General features: G+C 43.9%; 1 protein-coding gene across 1 annotated transcript in view; it reads right to left on the bottom strand.

Annotated features, from left to right (window-relative positions):
- Nucleotides 1-737: 737 nt before the first annotated feature.
- Nucleotides 738-17025, bottom strand: part of ABCA5 (ATP binding cassette subfamily A member 5) — a 31438-nt gene continuing 15150 nt past the window's right edge. The window contains 22 exon segments of the mRNA XM_050908334.1: nt 738-4235; nt 4957-5012; nt 5270-5349; nt 6332-6481; nt 6709-6828; nt 7229-7323; nt 7408-7483; nt 7997-8172; nt 8330-8421; nt 8527-8644; nt 8740-8866; nt 9394-9421; nt 9424-9484; nt 10043-10117; nt 10618-10755; nt 11015-11128; nt 12086-12256; nt 12632-12745; nt 13377-13514; nt 14464-14597; nt 15417-15586; nt 15836-16037. Of these exon segments, the coding sequence (XP_050764291.1) occupies nt 4128-4235; nt 4957-5012; nt 5270-5349; nt 6332-6481; nt 6709-6828; nt 7229-7323; nt 7408-7483; nt 7997-8172; nt 8330-8421; nt 8527-8644; nt 8740-8866; nt 9394-9421; nt 9424-9484; nt 10043-10117; nt 10618-10755; nt 11015-11128; nt 12086-12256; nt 12632-12745; nt 13377-13514; nt 14464-14597; nt 15417-15586; nt 15836-16037 (2543 nt within the window). The 3' untranslated portion in view covers nt 738-4127.

Raw genomic sequence — 17025 nt, 5'->3', positions numbered from 1 at the left:
CCTGGGAACCTTCACCAAGTTCAGATTGAGTTTCTTTGGGGTTATTTTCCTCCCCACCGAGGGGTCCAGGGAGCACAAACCCTTTTCATTTTGCTAGGTCCTTAACTGACCCAACAGGGCTGGAGCTGGACCTCCTCCTCCTCAGCAGCGGGTCACACCAGGAGCTGGCAGTCCCACGCAGCAGCTGAGGAGCCGGCAGCGTACTTCATCCCTACAGACCACGGTTTCACGTTCCAGCTTCAGCCAAACCTCTCACCAGCAGCGTTTCGCTGCCCCTCATACCAGAGCGAGCACCCATCCAGCCACCCAGCGAGTTTGTCTTGGGCACGGATCCAACCAGACAAATGAATCTTTTTTTTTTTTTTCGGTGGGGTTAATTTTCAAGCGGATGAATGCGATTCATCCCTGCAGATGCACGACGTGGCATGCCAGGAGCACGCAGCTGCCACGGGGTCACTCCTAGCCCGAAGTTGGGCTGAATTAATCTGGCTGCAAAACATGACACAACTGCGGGCGGTCAAATCCCAAGTGTTGCAATACTGCAATTCCCTGAATTCAATTAAAAATAGGCAATTACTGCAGCCTGACACCCCCAGCCATGCCGATAGCCAGGGTCCCCCACGTTCTGCCCCAGCTCACTCACCTGCAAGCCCCGGTGTGCCCCAGGGAACAGCAAAGGCTTTGGAAAACAATCCCCCTACTTCTAGCACAGTAAACCACACGCATGATAGAAACACGAGCATTTAACAATCCAATCCATCTTTATTTCGGTAGTACTTTCTGCTGGAAAAGGAAAAACCTTGACTTTACAAATACAGCGAAGTGGGGAAAGAAAAACAGATGTATAAAATAAATGTCAAATGATTCAAAGTGCCTGATGGCAACATCAGGAGGAGCGCTACAAACGTGTCACCTTTAGACCCAATACCTTCTGTTTCTGCTACCAGAGTGCTGGATGTCAGCTACCCAACAGACTTCACTCGCTATACAGAGACATTTTTAAATAAGGGCTTTTCTTGGTAAACAAAAATCAGACACATTAAGTTCCTCCATAGAAAAATACAACCTTGTAACAACACCACAAAGTAAAAACATCTTCCAAGTTTTGGATATACTAGCTAACTATTTTTCACAACAACCCTGCAAGGTAACCAAAACCATTATACCTGGGAACGGTGGCACAAACTGAATTGACTTGCCCGAAGTCCAACAGTCAGCCTGAACCTGGCTGCCTCTTCTCCGTTTTATCTCCTAGAGCACAAACTGGGGGTGTGTATTGTATGGCTGGGATCGGCATGTCACTGACAACAGCTGAACAAAGGGACTTAAAATTGCAGGAATAAAGCTCTCACATTTCCAGGGGATTCTCTGGTTTAATTTTGCATGTGTTTTTCCCTATTCTGGCAATTATAGACATCGTATGACACTTTGAAAGACTTCTGATACAATACACTATGATTACAGTGATGTTTTGGAGTGGCATCTTACGCCACGTTGACACATGATGTCACCACGCCAAAAAGATCCCACCCAAACATGCAGTTAACTTAACAAGCCAAATTCTTTGTACGTGTAGCTGCATAAATACAGTGCCGCCATCAACTGGGTTACTCCAGGGTAAACAAGAACAGTACCAAACTGAGCAAATCTAGCTGCTAATGGAAGTTTTCATATGATCCATTTGAAACGTCAGAAAATAAGAAACTGTTTGAAATACGGTGATGTCATCCAGATAGTACAGAACTATTTTAGCGACTATTAACTCTGACTATAAGTTAAACAATAAAATTAAAAGAAGACATCAAGGCTAACAGGTCACAACTGTACTTTCATAAGTTCACGGGAAAAGAGCGTGCTGTACATTGCTGGACAGATGCGCACACGACACTCAGCTGAAACACCGTTTACAAAGAGAGACGAAAGTAAGAAATGTGGGATTTGGAGAAGACACACTTAACTTGTATGTACGTACATGGGAAAGTATCACGAGACAAAATTCTGGGTCCCACCTTCGCTCCAAATAAAGGAAAATGCTCAGAGATACTGGCCAGCAGCAGGGATGCAGCTGGGAGCAACGGGCTGGGGGTTCCCCGGGGCTAAATAAAAGGCTGCATAAACAAAAGAGCTGAATTTAGGTCATTTTTGTTTTCTTACAGGGAAGCTTCAGCCCTGGAAAGATTGCTACTGGAGCTGCAGTTCAGAGGCTAGTGCTTTAATCCCCTTCTTTACCTCTGTTTTGTTTCCAGCACAGGAGATCAGGGCATACGCAAGTACCACGGCTCAGGGCTCATCAAAACGGGCAGATTCATGTTCAGGTCTGCGCTCCTGAGGGGAAGGGACCTTCCCCTGGGGAAGCAAACGGGACGTCTGGGTGTTTCTGCAGTTCTTGGGCCCAAATTTTAACTACAAAACAAAATCTGTATGTTTATATGCAATCTATGGGTACAAAAGAGGAAGCAAAAGCGGCACATAAAAAATTCACATCTCCCCACAGTAGAGTAAGAAACAAATGAAAAGAGATTTTGGCTCAACGCAATGATAAACCATTATCAAACGTATTACATACATTATTGCCTGATAATTACAAACAGTTGGGACACACAGCTCTGCCTTAACCCATAGTTTTTTGAGTTTTCACAAGAAAAACAAAAGTCTTTTCTAACTTTAATGTGAAGATACATAATTGCTATGACTTATGAAGCCAATGTCTCGATATAAATGCATCTCTATATTTGATCATTGCAGAACACAATGAACTGTTAGCAATCTTTAATTTCACCTTATAAAACTAAAAAAGTGATGATAACTTTGTGTAGAAAACCAAAAAAATAATATATTTTCAACGTACATCTGTCATATCTTAGGATAAAGAATCACATATTCTGCTCTTCTTAGTGCTTCTATGCAAACCAAAGGCACCATTCCTACTGATGAGGTTGTGAATTGGGATCTTTTTCTTTTGGGTTTAACAAAGGTGAATGAAAAATTGCCAGGCCAGGACAAAGCAAACGTGCCTGTGCTGAGCACACTACTGCATTACTTACTGCTATCACAACAAAGACGGATTAGGAAATACTGTTGTGTGTACTTATGAATTCACTGTCAAGAAAAATGAAAACCCCTGAAGAGGGACTGTGTCTAAAAGCAGCTGGCAGGATACATGTCGTTACACCCAACAAAAGAATTAGACTGTTTTTAATGAAGACAAGAAATACTCACATCTCTGCAAATCCCGTAACTACATAGTTATGTCTGTACTTTTACCAAGTGGGGGAAAGAAAGCATCCACTTCTGTACACCCCCTTTAACCCTACAGTGCATGCATTACAAACATCAGTGCCACCCAGAATGGCAGCAGGAGTTAGCCACATCTGCCAACCTGCAGTAGAAAGGAATCTAAGTGTCGCCGAGTGCCATATTATATCTGTAAATGAACATTTTCACATCGGTTGGATATCAAGCTAAGCTTGTAGTGGAATTCAGGACCCTCTTTGCGGTGAATACAATTACCATGGAGTGGTTTGGCCCCTCTCTTCTAAGCAGGTACATCTTCTAAGCATAAGCAAGGACGGATCAGCCGGCGGGGGAGCAGGACCTTGCAGCGACGCGTGTCTGCACGGCACCCCGTCGGGCAGGCAGCAATGCCCAACCGAGGGCACGGGGCACGGCAAGACCCTGCGAACCAGTGAGGGGGTCCCACAGGGCAGGAGGCTCCAGCCACAACTAGTTTCGCTTAAACTCACGATTTCCAGTAAGGACAGCCCCAACCTCAGGCAGCCAGCCCCAACGCCGGCGCAGCACAGCCGAGGGAAGATGGGAGGCGGGTGCTCCTGCACAAGTGACCAACACCAGGAGATGACCGACTGTCGTGGCAGTGTCTTCTCGCTCAACGCAAACTGGGAGACAGCGAGGCGAGAAGATCAGCCAGAATAACGGTGGGGATGCTCACCGCTATTGGGGCGTTATTCCTAAGGCCAGGGTGGTGGAACACGCTCAGTGCTTCCAAATACGATTTTCCTTGTCCATCCCAGCTCCGATGTTTTCCACACACGTGCCCCAACCTGTGTGCAGAGGATCATCGCTGGCACAAAACACGAGCTGCCAAGCAGATCTGGACCATAAGGAGCTCAGAAAATGACTCGGTCTTCCTGCGTCCTCTCCCACCAGAGCGTGCTGTTCAGGGTGCCGAAGCTGCTGTCCTCCTCCTCCTGCTCTTTAGCAAGCTCCACAAAAACCTGGGACAGACAGAAAGGATGTGAATAAACCATGCTCCTTGTAGGAACTTTCTTGGTCACAAATAGAATTCACGCTAAAAACCTCATGAGTATTGAATGTACTGCTTTACCTCCAAGTAGGAAGTTTTTAGTATTTTGGTTTTTTCCTCCTTGCTCCTACTCTCTCACCTCATTTCTTCAAGAGCACAGTGAAAAGGAAGTTGAACCAAATACACGCTGAAGGACATTTATCGTCAGCAACAACTAACCCAGAATAAGCACTAATAAGCCTCAGCTTTACCCTCCTTTCAGAAATGAACAGCAACGCCCGTCTTTTGACTGAATCAGAGTGACATTTCCACTAACACCACAAATTTATTGTGCTCCAGTCACTGCAGCTCGCATCTTATTTTTAAAGGAGAAAATGGGAATAAAGAGAAGCAGGGGAACTGTCAGTTCCAATTCACTTCGGAAAAGGAGACTTCAGTTCCCCAGAAATGCCTGGACAGGCATTAGCAGAGCGGCCCCGGCTGCCTGAAAGCCGGGCACGGGGACAAGCTGCCTGCGCAGGGCTCCTCAGCCCCTCCATCCACTACGACTTGCCCGGACTGGATGCACGACTCCTGTACGGCAGGGGCAAAGTGAATCCACCCCAGACGCCTGCGAAAACCCCGTCAAAAAACCCGCAACACCTTCGCCTGGCAGGGTTTACTTCCACGAAATACAATTTGCTTTAACATACCTGTTCCAGTGTTGCCTGAGAAAAGCTGTACTCCTCGATGTTGAAGGCGTGTTTTACTGTTAAAAGAATTAATGAGAGCGCGTATTTAGGAATACTTCACTATCTGACACAACTGGATTTAAAGCATTTTAAGCTGGTACAAGCACTTACTCTTCATTTCACAAGAAAGAGAGTTGGGGACACCAATAATAATAGAAAAAATAAATTAAATTGATTTGGAACAGAAATGCAAAAGTGCCACCACATGGCAAACGTGTCAGTTATGGGAGACAAAATGATTTCTGTATGTGATGCGTGGCAAGTGCTTAATTACCTTCTTCCAGCTTGGAAAAAGAATGTGAAAGCGACTGTACATCTTCTTTAGGAATTTTATACGCCAAAATAGAAGCAAAACTGGAACAAAGAAACAAAGCAAATTTAGCTTCAGGTAAAGCTACTCAAAGCAAAAATATTAATATCCAACTGAATGGATTTAAACTCATTTTCTGAAGGTCACTTCAGGCATTTTGACCAGTCATCATCATACAAGACAACAGGAATGATGCAGCTCCAGGAGACCAGCTGGTTTATAACCCGTCTCAGAGATCCAGGTCCAGGCACATCAACTGAGATCCCCCTGAGACCGCTCTATGATTTATATGCTCTTCAGCTAAGATTCAACGATTTATATTCTGCCTATAAACTCACGAAAGAAAAATCACTGCCTGGAACTCCCAAAGTTATGAGGTTTTGCCTTTCAAATGAACTCAGACAGAGGTCACAGGATCTCTTGGGACATTGCATCGTGCAGCGGTTCCCGCAACCCAGACCCCAGAACAGGGAGCTGCTCCATCCCACACATTTGCTTCTGAAAAATGAACCCTCCTCCAAATCTCCCACATTTGAGGAATGCTCCTTATATGATGCCTGCAGCGCTCCTTTTGGAGAGTCTCATTAGCAGTCACCAAGCCAGACCCTCGAGTTCATATGGCAGAAATTCAAAGCTGTTGGGGGGAAAACCAGCCAACCCACCCTCAAACTTTGCAGTACCCCCAGAAAAAGTTCAAGCATTTCCAGATACGGGCCAGCAACTCAGTGACTCAGAGTTTACCCGTTTCCCGGGGGCCCCGATCGAGGAGGAAGCCGTCAGGCAACGGCTACGCAGAAATGGAGTTTTGCTTCCTCCGTGCCGAACATCTGCATGCAGGGCTCACAGCCACCGCCTTGGCAGCTTTTGCTGGCCTGCAAAACCCTTCCTCTTTTCTTTTTTAAGCTACGTGTAAATATTTTTTGTAAATTCTAGTATCATGGCATTCCCTGCTCGGTGCCAAGGAGCTGCTGAGAAATCAGGGCTTGTATTAATATCAACGTTTTCTGCGTATTTGTTGAACTTCACCTTTCCTGACGATTCGCATTCGGGAAGATGTGCAAAATCTGGCTCTGCAGATACTCCACCTGCTGTACATCTGCTGTTTCTTTTAATTTCATTTCCAAGAAGTATCCTCTGCCAAACTTACTCTTCAGGTGTTGGACAGTACCTATACATCTACCAATTGCAGAGAGAAAATAAGAGTTGTACGTGTGACACCACACTCAAAAAGCAGCCTAACTTCTAACCCTAAGCAGCCTAACCCTTTTTGCAGTTTAATTTCGCTCCAAGTTTAAGGTGCAAAAAAATTGTCTATCTATATTTTCAAAGAAATATATTCTAGTCGACAGCTGTCCTGTCCTCCCGCCACAACACCCGCCCGCAGGGGAGGGCTCCGGCGGTACCTGAGCTGCCCGGACACCAGGATGGCCACACGGTCACAGACAGCATCGGCCTCTTCCATGTAGTGAGTGGTCAGGATAGCTGCTCTCTCCTTATTTTTAAATGCTGCTCGAATTGCCCGCCTACAAAACATAACCACAAAAAAAAAAAATCCCTGAATAAAACGTTTGCCATGTAACGGTAAATCCTGGGTTAGTAGGAAAAGAGGATTGTGATGGTCAAACACAAACCCTTTATTTTATGGACCAATACTACTCCCACAGCAACAATTAACACCTGAATTTTTCACAAAGATGACTCGAATCTCATAGTCCTTATAATATTTTAATTTTCGACTTTCAAGCTTTTAATCTCCAAGCTATTCTGGGAGAGGACACAGATGAAGTGCACCTGGCACGAAGGTCGGGTTGATTCCCTGGCTGTGGCTCTCCCTAGCGTTAACAGGGATAACGCACCCATAAAATCGGACCAATTCCCAAAGAGAAACAAGCCTGTGACCAGCGTGGCCCTGGCGGCACTCACCACATGTGCTGCTTGGCTTTGGGATCCATCCCGGTTGATGGTTCATCCAACAGCGTGACCCGCGGGTTGCCCAGCATACTCAGGGCAAAGCATAGCTGGGAGGAAGGCAGAGAGAAAGGGTAAGGACACAACGGCTGCTGGCGACACCCAACACGGCAGCTTGGGAAGCTCCCCCGTACCTTGCGTTTCAGCCCTACGCCCAGCTTCTTCGTTGTCTTCTGCAGGTGGTCTTTTAAATCCAGGGCACTTGCGATGCTGCGGAAGAGGGAGGACCGCATGTGAAAAGCCGAGAGGGTGATGGTTCAGCTTCCCCCTCATCACACAGTATGCAAACAGCCTCATTTGAAGAGCTCAGTTACAAATATTTGTATATAAAGTATAAAAAAAAAGGCAAAGCAATAAGCAGAACCGGAGCTGGGCGCTTCCATACAAAAACACCTGCCCTGTGTCCCAGAGGAGCCCAGGGTGACAACCTACAAACAGCTCCAAGCCCTGGACTCCCCATCCTTGCAGCCTCGGCAAAGGTCATCGTTAGCACTTCGTAACTTAAAAAAAAAAAAAAAAAAAAAAAAAAAAAATACAAATACCGGTTGAATTTTCTGTGGCTGAATCTGTATCTTCTAACCTACAAATTCACACTTGCTGAATTTCTGAAAAGATCCAACCAAACTTAAATGAAAAAAGATTGCATTAGGAAAAGTGGAAAAAAAAAAAAAGGCTAAGAAAAATATAGCTAAACCTTACACATTTCTATAATAAACTACTTACCGTTTTACGACTTCCTTAACATCAGACTGACTCATTCCTTTGATAGCGCCATAAATTTCAAAGTGTTCCTGCAATGTAATATCTGGCCAAAGCGGATTCGTTTGAGGACAGTACCCCACAAATTTCACTGAGTCATCTCCGCCGTTCAGGCCGAAAGAATAATCTCCCATCAGAACCTGCAAGGAAAATATTATATAATTGAGTAAGGTCTATACAAGTTTCAGAACTGTTTTTGTAAAGTTTTAGCAAAAAACACTTGGGAATGCTTGCAATAATAATTAAAAAATTTAAATATAGATTCATTTTCCATTTAGTTTGTAGCATGTAACGTACTTGCCCACTGGTTGGCTCAATCTCTCCAATGAGCATATTAATTAAAGTGCTTTTCCCAGCTCCGTTGGGTCCTAACAAACCCAGTATTTCTCCTAAAGAAAGGACGACACAACACATTGCCCATGAGGTCAGATAAACGGATTCAAGAGTCGTTTTTGTAAATAAAACAGCTCAACAGCAAGTAATTGAACTCCAACCTTTTTTTACGCAGAGAGAAACATGTTTCGTTGCCACTTTCTTTATTTTTCTCCCCAGAAGAAATTCCTTTCTTTCATCAAACTCTTTGTGCAAGCTGCTGACCAGGATTGCTGGCATCTAGTAAAGAAGAGCGAAGCGGCTGCAGATCCCAGCAGCTCTGGGAAACCTCCAAAGCTGAGGTCTGGGTGGTGCCCGCGGGCGCACGGCATTACCTCCTCGCTTTTGGGGCTGCTCAGTATTTCTTGGACTCGCAGCCTCTCCGCCTTCACGTCTTCATCTTCGTTCTCGTCATGCGGGACATCTGGGAACTTCCAGGTTTTGGCTTTTGTAAAACATTTTCTAAGGGCAAGAAAACAACACGATGCCTCTGCTCGGCATTCAGTTAAGATTTGCTCACTGCTTTGATGCAGAAAGCAATTTGTGCTTGCCGAACCCAGGAGTAACGTATTTCTGCAGCACATCTGAGAAGCCCCAAGAGCAGAAAGAGCTGTCAACGCTTGCAACTACGTCATCTTTATGCTGAGCTCTTTGTTGGGGTACGGTATCTCTAGCTATGCAATGGGAAAGGAAGTTCCTCTATTTTTATATAGGGGACATCCTTACAAAATTCCCAATTTTGCACTGATATAACTTAAAAGGAAGTAAAAAAACCTATTTTTGCACTTTAGTGACTGAATTTCAGACAACTAAAGTTAGGAGAACAAATTCTTTAGACACTTGGGATGGGATATAACCAAAGGTATTTTATTTTCTGCAATATCCCCCATAGCTATACACTGCATACTCCAGTTTCATCACCAGCATTGCTTTTAGAAACAGCTTCTTTGGGCTATTACTTTTTAAAAGCCTATTCAACAGAGACACACCTGAAAAACAGATCCTCTCTAACTGTCCTCCTCCATTCTTCAGCTCGAAACATCGCAGTAGGAAGAGCCACACGACACACTGCAAATAGGGCTAAAACAGACAAATACAGTTCCGGTTACTCGGAGCGCTGCCAGCCCTCCACGGCTGGTAATCCTATAGGTGACCCTATAGGTAATCCCACCAGTGTGATGAGTGATAAGAAGCTCCAGCTCTTCACCACCACAGAAGTGCTGATGTTTCTGAGAAGATGAAATATATCATTAGACGCTGCTCAGTGGGTCGACACTGAGGACGCACAACCAGAGTCTGCTTAGATTTAATGATAATTATTTGGGGGTTTTGGAGAGAGAAGGGATTGTCCCCTGCTCTGGAGTTCTTGCTCCATCAGCACGGACTCCCATAATAATCAGGATTAATATCGGCACCGTTAACAAGACTATTGAAGCAGCAGACGTTGAGCTGGTAGGCACAGCAGCTTTTACTTACACTGTTTGTTCTGCAACAGGTTGCAAAGCTGCAGGCTCCAGTGATGCTGAGCATTAGATCAAATCTTTTATTAATAAAGATGCCTGAACAGAAGGGGCCTCCCAGCAGGAGTTAGCAATTCTCTACAGCCAACATGGCAGGTAATCAAATAACCAGACTTACAGCTATAACTGCTACCAGGAGGCGGTCCCACGGGTCGTAGTATCCTCCGTTCTTTCGCTTGCCTTTCCATGAGACCTGACAATGCAGAAAACACACGTTCAGGTGAATAATCACCTACCAGAGACTGCATATTCTACACCGCACTTTAATCTCAAATCAGTCATTTATGTCGCTCAAGCACTTTCTGAGCTCTGCAGAGACCCTGCTTGCACAAGTCTGACACCCACGAAACTCCATCAAAGTCCCTGGGGCTGCTCCCGGTTTAAAGCCACCGACTCCCAATTAACCCATCTCCCATCACTGGGTTTGCCCAGCTCCACAGGCTGAGAAACGCGTGGTTTTCCTTTAGATATTTAACGGAAGACTTGCTTCTTTCCTCATTTTAAAACTGCAACATTCTGCTTACAGGAAAAAAGGTGACTTTTCACCAGGAGTTGCTATTCTTCATGTGTTACATGGCTACGGATGACATTACACCACTAGGCAGCTAACGGCTGTCTTGTTATCACTAAAGACACCCACCCAACCCCAGCCATCTACAAGTGCTCCGGAGAGGATTTCTTGTGTCCCCTTACCTTTATAAAACAAATCAGACAGCCAATAAGGGGATAAATAGGAATGAAGATGGAGAAGACGTAATGCAGGATGGTGGTTACCAGGTAATAGTCCAGAAAAAAGGCCACTTCAGTGACAACTGTACAGAGCAAGGCTGTCTGTACAAAAGAAAAGGAAAAAAAAAAAAGTCCATTTTCATTCAGTTCAGACTCTCTAAGCATAAGTTATCTAATTTGAGGCGCATTTTTTAAAGCTTTTATCATTTAGGATACGGCAGTAATACAGAGACATTGGTAAATGTTTCGAATTTCTTGTGCATTAAGGACACACAGTTAAGTAAAATAACTGGGAAGCCTGTTGTGGCTTTGGAGATAACCAATCTTCCTAGCTAACCAAAATCAAGGTAAAGTTACTCACCACTGAAAATATAAATGACCAAAATTCTTTCGTATTCTGGACTTTTTTAAATGTGAAGGAGACCACGTAAGTGAAGAGCACGACTGATGGGACATAACCAATCAGGCAGAAAATCTGCAGAGATAGGAAAGGTTTCTCAGGAATTGTACAGCAAGAACCCTGGGGTGAATTTTTTGTATAAGTATCAACTGGAATTACTTTAGTGTGCTACATAACTCTGGACTCATCTTCGTCACTTAATTTGATATATTTTGCCACCTTGGTACATACAGCATGTATTATTAAAGACACAAATAAAAGAGTACATGGATAGGCAGGAACCTCACTCACTCAGTTTCCTTTAAACTATTTCCCCTTTTTTTTTTTTAATAACGAAAGCTCCCATAAATGTTGACCTGAAGATTTTGGCAAATATTAGGAATTCCACCTTCAGCCTTAGCATTTTCACAGAAACTAAACCAAGGGTAGATGCACTGGTAGAAAAATAGCCCTGCAGCACAACGGTCACATCCCAAACCTGATTAACTCGGAGCTTCTGGGAAAGCAGCTAGGAAAATCTGATTCTTCTCAATTACAGCCAATATCTCAGGGAAGCCCACTCTGAATATAAAAGACACGAAGACTTGTAGTCTCTTCAATTTAATCACAAACTGCAATTCATTGCGGAGCTGGTCTGTGTTCAAAGTCACTGTAACCTTGTCATTAGCAGCACGCCGACGCAAATGGAGCAATTATCAATCGGCAGCAAAGAGCGCAAAGCGGACTGAGCAAGCAGAGCAAAAAAGGACGGAGCATTTCCTTGGAACATCCTGGTATTTAAAGCTCCATTTTATTCCAGTTCTGAATGAAACTCTAAAATTTGAATATTTTTCCCCAGGAAAAGTACTACTATTTTGCCCTCGGTGCAGCCTGACTGGTGCCTCTGCACCAGCAGCCTTAATTAGCCGTTTTCCATGTATATCGGTTGCAAAAATTCTGCTGAACCATCTAAGAAAAATAAACACTTGTAGAAAACAACGTAACCATGCTCTCACATCCTCACGTGTGCTCCGGTCCCCACCGCACACTCACCACAGCGAGGAACTTGCCCACGTAGAAATAAACGCCGTAGTGAAAGGCGAAGAGGCTGCCTATCATCAGGACAAGGATGGAGAAAAACAGCGGGAGGTCGACAATGGCTTGCCCAGTCCAGTAAGCGGAGGGATAAAGCCCCGCTATCTTCAGCTGCGTGTACGCTTTGATCTGCAACAGGAAAAGAAAACGCAATGTTAATTAAGTGTTAATTAAAATGAACACTATGTTAATCTGCCTCGGTGCGTCAGCAGGATCTCGTTTTCTCCTCTAATACACTGCTTTTACACTGATGTGGCATCAGTGCGGTACCCAGTTATCGCTGATTTTAGCTGCCAAAGAAGAAAAAAGCATTTCCACGGAAAGCAAAAGGGCTTTTCCCAAATCTGCTCTACCTCAGGCAGCAACCAGCAGTCACATCCATACCGCTGTGCCTTGTGCCTCTGACAGCAAAAGGCGCTATTTAAAACACCTCTTAGGGTTTCCCCAAAATCCCAAGATTTTCAAGTTCTTGTGCAGTCTCTGAATCAACCCCTGGGAGTTTACCTTATGGTTTTCTGCGTTGTCCATAGCAAAATAGGGTGGCATTCCAGTAATAATGATTCCCAGTAACACAGCTTCAAAATAGATCTCCAGTCTGAAAATTGTGTCTGGAAGATTCTGAAATATAAATCAGATTTCTTCAACACCAGAATGGGCGGGACCAAAAAAATGCATTTAGAATTGGAACATGACCATAAGTGCTAAAACAGATATTCTGTGTATCTCAAGATCATCTGAGCTGCAGCATGGAGAAAAACACCTATGGAAGTTTTTGGAGTATTTATGAGAGTGTCTAATAAACTCCTAGAGCATTTATCTCCTGCAGCAGGTCCTCTCCTCTCCTGAAGGCCACCCCAGCTCCGCACAGGAGGCAGCAGACCTCCAGCATCCCCGCGTTCAGCCTCCCAGAACTGCAGGTAACCTATAACAAATTCCCAACAGGACATCCTCTTTCCAAGCCCCTTTTTCCTCCACTTCCACAACCTGCAGAACAAAATCCCGGCACCTTTCAAGTCCTCTTCAATTCTGCAAAGGTCCGTACCACCAAGAACTTACTCTGGCTACTGGGGCCCAATCCTTCCCGACAGCACCGTGCAGAGCACGGCCCTTGGTGCTGCAGACAGTCCCGACCAGCCTCTCCTTTCATTTACGGTGTGTTTTTGCACTCCCCCTCTCACCCCAGAGATGCTTTGCCGCCCGCCCCGTGTTTAAGGGTGATTTTTGCCATGCAGCCACGGGTGCTGCTCACCTGAACGAAGGGATTGCTCCAGATTTGAATGCTCTCCGTCACGTTTAAATTGCGCAGAAGTAGATTGCTGACAACGTTCATCAAAACTGGCAGGGAATGCACCATGGTACTGTTGAATATGACTGTGAAAACATAGTTCTGGAAAGGAAAGTATGTGCTATATTAATTCTTCTGCGTGAAGGGTAATACCCTGGGAGGGCTCTCCTATGGGCTTAATTAAACCTGAACATTGGGAAAAATCTTTGCATAATAGAGTATGCTTTGCAGGAAGCTCTGGGCTGCTCAGGGTGGTTGTAACACATAACCTAATTCAGGAAAACAGTCACGCTCATAGAGAACAAATTATTTGGAATAAATTCCCAGAATGTTTTATGCAACTGTGACGCTATAATAAATGATGCTCCAGACAATTACAGTCTGAAAAACAAAACGCACAACGACCCACACTCGTATGTTCTTGCTAACGCATTTAAAAACCAGACACGCAAAAATTTACATTAGTTAAGGGCTGCACTGTCACACTAATATTAACAGTTTGCAATGAATAAAAATGGGAACAAGAGACAGAGCTGGCATACTGCAAATCTTCCTTTGCTGGAGATTAAATACGACCCCAATGTTCAAATCTTTCTGACACTCCTTCAGTGACCATACTGAAATGAATACTTACAATTCAAGAAACTCATTTTTCTTTACACATGAGAGCACCATGGAATTATACTTCTGTCAAATTGTATAATTCAGCCAGTATAAGTTAAAAAAAAAAAACAAAAAAAATTCCTATGCCAGGTCTCTTGTGAAGTAAAATATTTCTCTTGGCTTTTTGTATCCTTGTGGGAAGAAAGGGGGATGGAAGTTTTATTAGTCTACCATAATTATCATTATGGAAGAACATTTATTTTGATAATATTTCCAGTCTGTTAATACAAGTCCTCTTTCCAGGCCTCTTGTATAAGCAATATTATATGATATTATCTGATTATATGACTCGATACGTGCCTTTCAGGCAAGAGTACAATAAACCCAGCCCCTAGCCAGCTGCTTGTCTGCTCTTCGGGACAGACCAGCTCGGTCGTATCCGTCTTACCTGTCTGGATTCAAGGTCAAACACGTTTAAAGCTGCGCTGTGAGGGGCAGCCGAGACGTAATCGCTGTCATTGAACATCTCCAAGAGTATGTTCATGCTCCCAAGAGAGTGGACAATGTCATCGATATCCGATTCTGGTGTAAGACAGAGAAAACAACATGATTACTCATCACCAGCTTGGAGTATTTTACACAAAATTATTGATGCATTTGCCCACTGATATATGATGAAAGATCACTGTTTCCTTACACATGCCCACCAAAGAGAGTCCTCTGCTATTTTGAACAACATGAACGATTTTATTTTGGCTTCCTACTCAACAGCCTCCAAAGAATTCAAGAAAACTTTTTGGTTATATTCTCCAATTAATTTGTGCAAGTCAAATGCAGCAGTGAGGAAGCGGAGCTGCCAACGAGCATTATCAGGATACTCAAAGTTTCAGTTGAACAGAGAATTAGCTAAAAGAGCCGAAAACCAGGAGCACTTTGATACGGTGTCCAGAGAAATTAAGCTGTATTAAGCACAAATTCCCAATAGCTCAAACAGACGCTCGTTTCTATTGCCTGGATCGCTGCTACGCACTTTTAAAACACCTTAAGTTGAAACAAAAAGGAATTTTCCGAAATGCTTTGTAGCAGGATTTTAATGTTGATGTATCTACGGGTCTCTCTGGCCAGTTCCTTCATACTGGTCATCTTACAACACAGTGAGCACAAGGGTACCAGACATGGTAGGAGGAGGAAGATCTCTGAACCAAACCCTACGGCACAAAGGACACTCACTCTCTACCATCTCGGGGTACGTGGAAACTCTTCATTTGACTTATTTCAAGGAAAAGTTTGTCCCAAACCCCCAAAGTAGCACACACCATCTTTCCCCACCACATGAAATGCTACGTTAAAGAGAGAGGTGGAGGCAGGAGCTACTCCTGCGGAGCATCTCTGCTCTCCTACCTGTGGAGTTCTGCAGCAGGAGTCGACTCCTGTACTTGTGATAGTTCTCTCCGGGCTTCAGCAAGTACAAATCTGGGGAAAGTTTGATAGCAGCTACAGAATTTTTGATGATGTGGTGTATGAAAAACAATAAAATCTGAACTACAAGAAAAATCAGAAAAAGCAACAACCTGAAAGAAATAAAAGTTTCAGTTTTATTAAAATTCAGCGAAAGCCAATGCAGTTTATGTGCATGCTATTAAAACAACATCTCCCTTGCCCCAAAAAAGCATGTATTCAACAGTAATGGATAGCTTCATACTTATTATTTTTCAAATGTAACTATGGGAAAAAAATTAATCGCATCCTGCCCTTTCTCTGGTGTTGTTCAAAGAGGTTTTGAGAATTTTGTATACAAATGAGAAATCCCCAATACTTACATAACTCTCACGCATTTATTTTCCCGCTTGAGACTAAGGAGATGAACTTTCGCTATGGTGGAAACCTGCTTCTTCCAGAGGGCTGTATTGCTCATCGCCGGCGCCTTCGTCTCCGAGAGCATCAGGAGGCTCTGCTCCATATCGTCGAGGGATTTTGTATCCATTTCATCCTGCACTTGCTGGGAATTGAACACGCTATAATCTGAAAAAGAAGAGAGTAAAACTCTACAAATCTGATGCTCTGACAGAGCTACGTGGTTTGAAACGGTAGGGCTGGAGAAAGCTGGGTGGCCATCAAGTCCTTCCCCTTGCTATTGCAGAAACCACCTCACCTCATCCCAGTTTCTCAACTTAACCCCGAGCTCAATGACACCGACCTACCCCAAAGCTCTGAATCACACGCACAGCAGACACTTAAGGCCGATGATACAAATTTCTGCCACTCAAAGGGTGCAACTCGCCCCAATTTCATACCATTAGCCTATGTATGCTCCTGTAGGATTCAGTATCAGCACATTCAGCAGTTAAACCCTCTCATACCCATGCAAAAGCTTTGCAGAGCAGGATAGTTTACTAGTCTGTATCACACAGAAAGCTCTAGAAAGATTAAGATGGCTTAAACCGCTCAAAGTTGACATCAAAAGAAGAACTGATTAATTCTGGAGTAATATTAAGCGGTCCCAACTTTTCATTTGAATTGAAAGTTAAAGGAGGGGAAGAAAGACAAGTTCTGCTATTTCAGCCTGAAGTGCAGGCTACTAGTATTACTGTTCATGCAGAAAGCTGGAAATAAATTTTATACTGTGTTTTTACAATTTCTTGAAAGTAAGCTGCATTAGGAATATAAAGCACATTTTAAAAAGCAGCCATAAAAAATGCAACTGTAAAGCAAAGAAATTAGATGTAAGTACACTGGATGAAAAATTAATTACTGCAGAGACGGCCAGTAAAAAGCTTTTCCCCTGGATCCTCCCAGAATCTCTCCCCATCCAACTCGCTGCTTTTGCGTGTTTTTCATGTTAAATATTTCAAAAGCCTGGAATGACGCGAGACCGACGGCACCCCATGCTGCTGCATGTAGTGCCCTGCGAGAGGATTTTTTATTCTTACCCCCATAGCAAAACTCCTTCTGGCAGTGATGTGGCATGGGCAATTCTACACTAATTAATACTAAATCGAATGTGAGGGAA

Source organism: Gymnogyps californianus, chromosome 19 (genome assembly GCF_018139145.2).
Source record: "Gymnogyps californianus isolate 813 chromosome 19, ASM1813914v2, whole genome shotgun sequence".
Classification (NCBI taxonomy): domain Eukaryota; kingdom Metazoa; phylum Chordata; class Aves; order Accipitriformes; family Cathartidae; genus Gymnogyps; species Gymnogyps californianus.
Note: the sequence above shows the minus strand (reverse complement) of the source record. Positions and strands in the feature narration are given on the sequence as shown.